This window comes from Clarias gariepinus, chromosome 14 (assembly GCF_024256425.1).
Source record: "Clarias gariepinus isolate MV-2021 ecotype Netherlands chromosome 14, CGAR_prim_01v2, whole genome shotgun sequence".
NCBI lineage: Eukaryota > Metazoa > Chordata > Actinopteri > Siluriformes > Clariidae > Clarias > Clarias gariepinus.
In genome coordinates, this window is record NC_071113.1 from 16,621,608 (window position 1) to 16,632,398 (window position 10,791).

At 38.1% G+C, this 10,791-nt stretch overlaps 1 protein-coding gene across 1 annotated transcript; it reads right to left on the reverse strand.

Annotated features, from left to right (window-relative positions):
- Positions 1-494: 494 nt before the first annotated feature.
- Positions 495-10,618, reverse strand: tdrd1 (tudor domain containing 1). Its single transcript, XM_053511735.1, has 26 exons — positions 10,554-10,618; positions 9,706-9,879; positions 9,134-9,195; positions 8,983-9,043; positions 8,758-8,875; positions 8,583-8,646; positions 8,399-8,482; positions 8,137-8,316; positions 7,736-7,879; positions 7,434-7,602; positions 7,200-7,286; positions 6,936-7,112; positions 6,678-6,785; positions 6,377-6,547; positions 5,951-6,223; positions 5,391-5,516; positions 5,198-5,305; positions 4,908-5,075; positions 4,427-4,762; positions 4,171-4,287; positions 3,811-3,927; positions 2,840-3,007; positions 2,384-2,716; positions 1,074-1,148; positions 911-948; positions 495-808 (listed from the first exon to the last, which is right to left on the reverse strand). The coding sequence occupies exons 2-26, from the start codon at positions 9,857-9,859 to the stop codon at positions 746-748; spliced, it is 3,501 nt and encodes a 1,166-aa protein (XP_053367710.1). The 5' UTR covers positions 9,860-9,879; positions 10,554-10,618; the 3' UTR covers positions 495-745.
- Positions 10,619-10,791: the final 173 nt, after the last annotated feature.

The window sequence follows — 10,791 nt, forward strand, 5'->3', positions numbered from 1 at the left end:
GGACTGAATAATGTGTAAAGAAAGCCACATCGTTTAATGGAAATTATTAACCGACAGAGGGCTGAATTCAACGACACCCCAAAAATCTAAAAAAAAAAAAAAAAGTCCATTTTGCGGCATCAATTTAAAATAGTACAGTACTCAGAAGCAGTGCGTTTTATTTTGAAAAATTATTTCCAATTCAACTCGCCTGCACATAACAAATAAAGTGCTTAAACAATAACATTAAAACGTGTTGTTAAAGCTTGGTGCGAGACACTAGCCTTGCACACCAGCACAGCGATTGAGACAATTTTTGGAATCTCCTGGATGGCTTAACCCGTCCTGGATTCTTTTAGAAAAACACCTCGCCAAAAAAAAAAAAAAAAAAAAAAAAAAAAAAACAGCAAATACAAAAATGTATTGCAAAGAACGGCACCAAAACTGTAACTAAAAACACAAGACAAGCCATGTTACAGAAATAAGAACTCTCAACAAAATTATTCTTTAAAAAAAAAAAAAGAGAAATGAGACCACAGAAGGTCACTGAATCTGCACTACTCTAACAATACTAACTGCTCTTAGTAACAAAATAAGGTTCCAAAAATAAGGCATCTTTCTGCTCACTTTACATTTGTAGTAAAGTAATACATAATCAGAAATACTCTACTGTAAACAAGACAGTATAATGAATCATAAAATTGACAACTTTAGCTTTAAACAAATGGCTTGAACAGTTTGGGAACACACAAACAATCGCCACAAATTACTTTTGTTTAACATCTTTTTGCTTCACCAGCAGAAGGAGCAATTCTTCAATATGAGCAATCTGTGGAAAGAAAGGAAAAATTTTTTATTTTTAAGTTCGTAGATGGCAAATGGTAAGAACAAATGTGGTTTTACTGTACATCTCAGAGGAAACTGTTTTTACCTTCTGTTCAAGGGACACACAACAGCATGAAGCAGAAGCTGTCAAGATAACCAATAGAATGAGCGAAATGGTTACAAATTAACTAACACTTACATTTAAATATATATCCCAAACCAACAAACAACCACAATTAATTGGTTCCCAGGCTGCCGCCGATACACACCGTTACTGGTAACCATTGAATTTGAGGGCTGTGGGTGCTCCTCTTCCATGCTGGAAACTACCATCTTCACGTTCTCTGAAATCAGATGGGTAAAATAATAAACTTGTAAAATACCCGTTGATTAGTTGGTAATGTCACAGAATGTTACTCGAGTGACTGAATGCTCTGACATGTTTTTATTAAATGTGCTTAACACTTGTGACCTTTGTCTGGCATGAGAGCACATCACTAATGCTAGAGCATCTGAAGAAGAGGTGCACTGGCTTACAGCATAACAAGGACTCATTTTGTTAAATTAATAATTTTAATATACAGTTATGTCATAAGCCATGTTGCTTCACGTTATGAATTGGTATGTTTTAAATTTTGGACATTTAAATAATTTTTATTATTGACAATAATGCTCAACACAGCAACAAATAATACCCTATTATTTACAAAAATCCTCTTCATGTTCCAAACGTGCCCCATCTTTACTATTTTATGGGTTTGTTTGATCTTGTTCAAACTTGACTTGTGGAAAAAGTGACAGTCGAAATTCCTCATCTCCATTTGTTGTGAAACTGGACAGTCAGTAGGGTAACACATTTTAATATCTATAAAGGATTCTAAAATCAAGAAAAAAGGTATGGCTTTGTAAATGGAGTATTAACAGTTAAAAGAATATAAAAAGAAACTTATTTATATTAAATGCAGTTCAGAAAGAAGCTGTGCCATTAATGCTACCATAGATAAAATTATTGAAAGAATGCAGAAAAGCAGAACTGTACTCCCCGGGAAGCAACTACCCTCACTTAATCAGTCCCAACCATGCTGGGTCAGGGATGAGAGATCAGTGACCATGATTGAAGGTGAAAAGTTTAAAGAAAAGATTAGGCAGACAAGAGCTAAATACACCATTTCATCCAGAAGTTGTTTAACTCATTTGAAGGAAAGGAATTTAATTATTTTACTTGACAATTAAAGCAGACATTAAATGAAGTCCAATTCTACATGAAAGATGAAATCTAACAGAAAATCAGCAAAGGGTCGAGAGATTTTTGTGAGATGCTTGTTAGTTCCAGATGACAGCCGTTACTGTACATCACTGTTGTGTCATGTCTATTGTTGGGAAGCTGCTGATCTATAAAACTATTTATACAAGTCTAGAGTTAAGAGCTGCTGGATAATTTTAGAAGAAACCTGACTTCCTTTTCCCTTACTATATAATACTGATGTACTATTATGTGTACTGTAAGAAGGGGAAGTAGAACGACATTTATTTAACTAAAAAGCCCTCATAAGAAATTGTCTAACTACCATACACTTACCTTTTCCATGACTTTGAGGTTTGGGCTTCCCAACATCTGCAGATAAACTATGATCAGAGTCAGAGGATGTGCCATCAGCCTGTTTCTGCCCAGGTCCCTGGGCCCTTATCTCTTGGGTTGGGAATTTTGTGCTAGACTTGCTAGGGGTATTCTTCAGTGCTCTTAAAACACTGGCATTGATGTAACTGCCTCCTTCAGCTGAGCCCTCAGTAATATTTAGCAGGTTAAAGGTGCCGTCAAAATGCTCTACTGAGGCCAGTACTTTTCCATTCATCTGTCCACCAAAAAGCTCCAAGAGCTCAGGAGGCCAAACAGTCGGGAAGTGTTCTTTCCCTGGAAAAATAAGATTTTATTGAACTTGTAATGCTGCTTAAATGTCATTATGCAATGCAGCAACAGTATGCCATGATTGTATGATTTAAAAGAAAAAAAAAGAAAAAAGGCATGTTCACCCACCTGAAAGAGCACATCTAGCTATTTGAAATGGATGCTGCAAAAGTGCTTTTGGGATAGGTAGAAGGCTGGAAACAGGAACCAGCTCCATGTTTCCATAGTCTGCATAAATTACACTTGCATATGTGCTAGTAACTTCCAATACGACAGCTCTGTACCAATTTTTGTCACCTGTTTAAAAAAAAAAAAAAAAAAAAAAAAAAAAAAACATTTAAGGAAATGGACTTTAGCAATCTATCTGCAGAAGCTAACTCAAACATTTTGGGACTGTCCGTAATACCCCTATCTCACCTACGCGGTTTCACCACGGGTTTGTGGTGCTGTGAGTACGTTTCCATCTTTCCGCGTGTTTATCTTTTTTGGTTCTCATGGAAGCTTGTGGGCCTTACAGAACGTCGCGGAACATTGGTGGGCAATCGCAGCGACTCACGGTGCCTAACTTCGCATCTCACCGTCAGTCGAACCGCGTAAGTGAGATAGGGGTATAAGACGGCTTTAAAGTCACATTCGTCTGTATAAAGCTATCCAATGCCACAAATAAATGTAAAAAGTTAAAATCCAAGATTTTAGCCTTAGCCTGGAATTCCTGTAAATATTCTTTCCTTTACACTGATTTAAGAGCAAAAGGTACACATTGAAAGCATGTAATTATTTCAGAACAGACATGGAATTACTGGTTTTAACCAGAATTTCACCTCTGTAGTTTTACAATAGAGACCTTCCTGAGTGTCACCTGGTGTTTCAATACCAAATATTTTTATTACACAAAAGACAGGTCTATTTCTACAACAACCTCACCCACGATTATGGAAAAGTGTTATTTTAATGTCTAGCATAAAATTTTCAGACCTCACCAATAAAAAGGAAAAGCATGCAAAAGCAAGAGCTGTGTAATAGCTGCCTTTGGGTACTATCTAAGTGTTTTTTTGCATGATTGAGTTTAACATAATAATTAAAGTTTCAATATAAGTGACCTGAGAACTGAGCACAGCAGGCTGATCCAGGTAAAGGCATGGTCTGGTTGTGCTGGGTCTGCTTGCTGCAATACCTCATCACCTCCATCATTACGCTCTGCAACTTCTCCACGTTCACTGTATTAGGCACATGTAAAAAAAACATCCAAACATTTGAAACTACAGTACATTGCTTCTAAATTATAATAACCAGATCCATTATGGCAAATTCTGGGCAGCGTTTAACGCATACAATTTTTTATAGATTTGTCTGACGTAAAAAGACAAAAGCAAATATGCTTAAATGTACAATATACAACAATTGAGATCATTACTCCAATAGTTAAAATTATTGTTTAAACATTAGCAAAAAGATCACACCCTCTGTCGGATTCATCACATAGAAGAGACTTGGGCTGGTCACTGCTGCCACCTGAGGCTGAAAAGTCTTGCCGCGAGGCAATTCCACTGTCTTCCAGTCCAGAGAAAAAGAAGCAGCTATAGAGCAAGACACTCATTTATCAAAAAGTAAAAAAAAAAAAAAAAAAAGTAGTAATTGTCAAGACAGAAAAAGCAAAACGACAGCTGTTAATAGAAAATTCTATGAACTATATAATACAAGAGATTATAAACTTGCTTTCATTTGGTGTTCTAGAGGGTGAGGTGGCAGGTGTTTGTCCAGGGGGTTTATTTGGCTGTTTGGTGTGCAAGTAAGTCTCAGCAGGCACTGGTGCTGCTTCTGTCGATTCGCTGAATGTAGCTGCCTGTGATGGCTTGTTCTCCTGTCCTGCAGGTTTGGCAAACTGTTCGGCAATAAGTACAGCAGTAATATCGTAGCCATTAGACTCCAACTCTACTCCGTAACCCTTCTCCGAGACCGACAGCACTCTCCCAGTGAGCTGCTTCCCCAAACACAGAGTCTGAAACTTCTGCACTGCACCCGTACTCCACTCCGTCCCTAAGGGCTCACATCCTGTAGAAAATGAAGTTTGGTAGAAAAAGAGCAAAATGTAGCAAAAAATACATTACCTTACCATTTAACACTCAAATTTTAATTTGTGCTAGTACAATCGATGTGCCAGATACATGAATAATTACACACTTCACCCAAGGTATACCTGCAAGCCAACAACATATGGCCTGGAAAGGAAGTTTGAGGAGGCCAGGTTTGATAGCTCTTAGATGGGCTGTCTGTATTTCAAAGGTGTTTCCATAATCTACAAAATGCACTTTTGCATTTCCATTTTCATCAAGACTCTGAACAATGGCCCTGTACCAGCTCCCATCTGATAAGTACATGGAAAATTCCCAATAAATTAACTATTTTACTTACATTAAATGAAGACAATATTAAAAAGTAAGTAAAGTCCAATCAATGTATTAAGCCAGGTCAATGCATGTGTCAGACCTTTGAAGCGAGCACAACAAGGTTCTCCAACAACAGGATTAAAAGCAGTCCCATCAGCCTCACAGTGCTTTGTCAGTGAAGCTGACAACTCCACCAGGGTCTGCATGCCTGTAACATACAGCCGTTAACATGGTCATACGATGATCAACATTACAATACTGACTTGCAAATTAAGAAACAAAATCAACCATACCTTCTACATTGTAATTATAGCAGTAAAATTGTCCGGGATTTTTCAGTACACTGACCACTAGCACCACCTTCTGGCCATCAGTAGGAAGTTCTGCAGAAGACCACACCAACTTGCCTACAGGCCCATCTGACAGGGGAAAGAAAGCGACATATGAAACATCGAAAGTACCATCATTTCTGGGTAATCCTAGCTGCCAACCCCTCATCATGGCACTGATTACATTTGATTAAAAATGCATTAGTCAAATTCCAACATATTCCGAACCTAATTAGAATGAGTTAAAAAAATTTTTTAGACCATACCTTAACCTGAGTGAACTAACACAACAAAACAAAAAAACGTGTCATGTTTTAAGCTGACAAAAATGAGCTAATACCCTTGTTGCTGCCAATTAATCATTACATACAGATAAGCAACTTGACTGACATTGGAGCAACCTTTAAAAAGCAACAAACCAGGGTCTGATTGAATAGTACATTGAGTTAAAAACATGAATATATAGTCTCATCACTGTATTATAAATAATGAGATTGGAATATCATAATAAATACATGACCTACCTTGAATAAGTTGAGAACTTTTACATACGTTCTTATCCAGGCTTTTAACTGTTTCCTCTTTAAACGTTTCCATATTTCCTGCAGCAGCATGGCCTGTAGCAACCAGAAGCTCAGCTACATCTGTCTGAGGATCGCTAGACTCATCAACCATTGAGACCAAAGCTGTTCCATGTCGCTCTCCAACAATCTCAATACGGATGAAGCGGTTACAGACTAGTTTTTTCAAGGTCATCACTGACTCCTCTGACCATGCATCTGAAGTGGGCTTAATACCTGGAAACAAATCTCTGTAAGTCTGACTTACAACAAAATGCCAAGCAACCGATTATAGCTCTGCGAAATTCTCTGCGATTTTGCATTGTCAATGTGTATAAAAACACTGATTCAAAATTAACACTACATGAACTGTACAAGTGCGTCCTTTACCTGCCAGGGCACATGGGATTGCCTGGGCAGCCAAGGATAACAGAGCCATACTAATGGGACGCAACTGATTTAACGACACCTCCTCAGAGTTCCCAAAGTCTATGTAGCCAACAAACACGCGATCCTCAGGGGAATAGGCCAGCACTTTAGCCCTATACCACTGATTGTCTTCTGTATAGGAGCAAGAAAAAGAATATGATGCACACCACTGAACATTTACAGTTGGGACAAAGTCACAATGACCTTGAAAGTCCTCTATAACTCGCATAAAACTCAAATAGGTCTGGTGTTTTAGCCTCACCTGAGAAGCGAGAACAGCAAACAGTTCCAGGAGCAGGTCGGAAGTTCTCACTGGCCTGAGTCTTGTTACAATGCTCTCTCAAATTCATTTGTAACTGTTGAATACTACCTACACAGGAGAAACACAAGAACAACCTCCATGTGATACCTACACATATGACACACTAAATTAGCCCAAGATTATTTGTGGAGTTCCTCAAAGTTGGCTTCGCTGTTTCAGTTTCTGAAGTGGGTAAACTGGGAGAGAGGAAGATCTTACTGGCATTTTCTAGCTTTTGGCAAATAATCTCCGAAGGCGACAGAAGATGGGTGACTATAGCTGTAAAGGTGTCGCCCACTCCTTGACTCAAAGGCTCTGGTGGCTGAGCCTCAGCATTCTCGTTTTTCCCAATACTCAAACGCTTGAAGTTTTCCAATGAGGCAGTCATCAAAAAACCTTAAACAAGAAAATAAATGGCACTGAATTAAAGAATATATAAATTGACTAACATGCCAATTCATGGATTTTTACAAAATAGCTCACCAATATCTTGATTGAGCTGCGTCTTTGTGGAAGAGTTCTCTTTTATTGCATAACCCTCGTCAACTAGGAACGTACTAAGATTCTTGCCTGTAAACAACTCATGATTAGGAATTATTGACTTCATGGCACATAATCAGCTGTCCCAATATTAAATCTGTATGTTTACACTTGACGATATACAGAAAACATTTTGCAATAAACCCTATTGTTTTATAAGCAAAAAAATCGGTTTACCATGTGTGGACAAAGGGGCATCTACAGCAAGCACTGCGTTACAGCACAGGAAATCCACTACAGTGAAAGTCAGGCTCTTTCCAGCAACAAGCTGTCTTAGTGCTATACAACATTCGCCTGTCCAACTGCTTGTGACTGGAGAAACTCCTGCAATACAACACTGTAGAGCCTGCAAAATGTAGTTAAAAAAAAAAAAAAAAAAAAAAAACAGAAGCCATGTCAGCCATTACAACAGCTGAAAATAACAATTATCCTATAGTCAGTCAATCAATGAAACCTGACAGACAGTCAGAAAACCCTACACATGGTGGTGCCTTATCAATATTTGCTGACAGGGGGCATATCTGGTCCAACTTCACATCCTCTTCATTTCCAAAGTCTATGTAAAGCACTTTGGCAGTGAGGTGATCCAAATCAACAGATTCAATTTCACCTCGATACCAATTCTGGAAGAGAAAAAAAGAGAGTTTTAAACAGAAACTATGCTAGCTCTATTATGACCCAACATGCTAAAAATATAAGTTTTGATTTGCCAAGTTATAATCATCTCCTATATTAATAAAATATAGCTTTTTTAAAATCTGTTTCAGGTACACTTAAAATGAACCTCTACATGGTAAAACACTTTTTTTTTTTGAAGATAAACAATCTTCAAACTCTAATTATCTCAATTAATATGCACTATTAATAACTAATGATTAACCTGATCCAGTGAAAATTTCACAGCACAAAGTTCACCAATTTCAGGCTTGTATGCAGATGCAAGTGAACCACCATAGGCCTTCTGCAGACTTAGAGTGATGTTCTTCAGCGTCTCTGACACCTCCAGTGACTGCATGTGGATGAAGAACTTTCCAGGGGACCTCATTTCCACCACAGATGCCTGAAAGTGAATAAAACTGATCAGAAACCCAGGCAAATCAAAAGTACAGAATAAAATGCAGAAGGCCAAATGAAAAACATACATGCAACTCATCTCCTTTGAAGAAGTTATGCTTGCGTAAATCTTGTTGGTGAGCTCTCTTTGGTTCAACAGGACTTTTGTTTAGCTGTCAGACAATAAATAAAAATCTATGCAACAAGATATGTACATGCAGGTTCATGTTTTGCACATCCAGCAATGCAATAAAAAGAATGAAACAAGTATACCTTAGATTCTAAAACACTAGGTCCATCTACACAACCAGGGATCGAGGGCACCTTTGGTTTATCACTGATTGAACGCACAGTAATAATTAAAAATAAAAAAAAATGCATACATAACCATATAAAGAATCAAAAACAAATACATATGATTTATATGACAATATGTTTCAACTCGTACCTTCCATTGTTTTCTGATGCATTTGGCTTACAAATGTGGCGATGGGCCTTCCAGTCCTCTGTCTGGCAAGTCACAGAACAATAGCAAGTCTTTTTGCAGCGTGTGCACCGAAGATTTCCTAAGATCAAAAACATCAGCATGGTGATATAGGTACATACATCCTATAACTTAAACGGCATTTTAAACCAAAAGGAAGCACGTGCAAATTTAAACAAAATCATCCACCTTCACTACTGCAGTAATTACACAGGTTCACTATTACTGGAGCAGAGATGGGTCCAGCTCTCTGAGAAAGGTAAAAAGCCTCAAAAATTAGATTAAATTGTTAAAATTGCATTTTATAAATACAAAGCACCATGAAAAAAAAGATACAAACAGCATTGTTGTCTCTCAAAGGCATCCTCTCATTCTCGCTTCTGCCACTTTCAGCTTTGAGAGCTAAATTGAAAACAGTGATAATATTTAATTAGGATTTCAGAAAACAGACTATACACCTCAGCCATAACATTACAACCACCTGCCTAACACTAAGTCCCCCCTTTTGCCACCAAAACAGTAATAGTCTGTGTGCGCTGATACCTTTCTACTAGAACCAGCATTAACCTTCAATCCCCATGTGCATCAGGAGGTCTTGGTTGCCTATGACCCTGCTGCCAGCACCGTTTTATCTTCCTTCTTATTCCTCTCATTTCTTGAATCGACAGGTTCATGGGTGGCCACTGATCACTCACGCACATGGAAAGCGAAGGCTGGCCTGAGTTGTCCGATCCAGCATTAGTGTGGATCAAACTGATGAATAGGTTAATGCTGGTTGTGATAGAAATGTGACAGAACACACAGTGCATCACTGTTATGGTGCCAAAAGGGGAGGAGAACCTACTCAATATTAGGCATATGGTCATAATGCTACAGCTGGTCATGTATGCTTAATTATGCTGTTCAGTATACCATCTAAGCTGCCAGGTATCGGAGACTGCTCTTGTGGTAAGCAGGTGCCCTGGTTGGTAATAACAGGGGTTGGGGTCACCAAACCTGGATTTAACATAGGTCTTCTCAAAGGCAGTGTTGGTCTAACCAGCGATGGTGAAAAGGCACGATTCATACTGAATGATCCTCACAACTCTGTAAAAAAACAAATTAAACATCAGTGACTATTTCAAGCACTACTGTTTATTCACTATTATGGTTTAATCTCCAAAATGTAAAGTGCACAAATAAGGACCGAATCATTATTAACGATAACCTGAAAAATATAATAACAACTTTAACAATACAATATTGTGTTACGTCATTCAAAAATATTGGGACTATCGCAGCTTGTCTAATGAATTATCTTTTAATTTCTAATAACTCAAGTGAGGGGACAGCCGCCGTGTCTCTCACAAACATTCCTACAGGCTGGGAAACGAAACCAAACAAACTCTCACAAGTACTTTATATTATAAAGCCTGGGTTAATGAGTATTTTAGCTAACAGGTGGATATTTTTCACTTTTAGCAAGATGTATAAATTACACGAGCTTTCCAGTTTAGTAAAGTGAAGCTAATATTAGCCTGTACAGCCAACACAATGCTGGCATTTTAACTCTAACACACATCATCTTTAGCGACTGCTTTTACATGGGCCTGAACAGACTGCAAACAAAAAGCGTCTTGAGCCAGAGATTAATGAGAACCGAACATAACTGCGCGTCAAACACTATTTTGGCCCGGTAACAGAGTGAAAGACTTTTCCCTTAACGAGCTTGCGTTTACAAACATTTAATAGGTATATATTTATAAGAATTTTTATTTTACCTCTCGTTTATAATTTCTCGTGTTGCGCACGTGGCGACAAACGTTTGCGCGAATTTCTCTCCCCCAACTGCGCATGCGCAATTAACAAACGAACTCGCCGTTTCTCATTTTAATTAGCCCTATTTCTCCAGGTGCACTCAGTGCAACTTAAACAAGAGCATGACAAGTGCACTTAAGTAGGGTAACTTCACCTGACTGCACTGAATATCAACAGCCCAGAACATAACGTCTAAAGAAT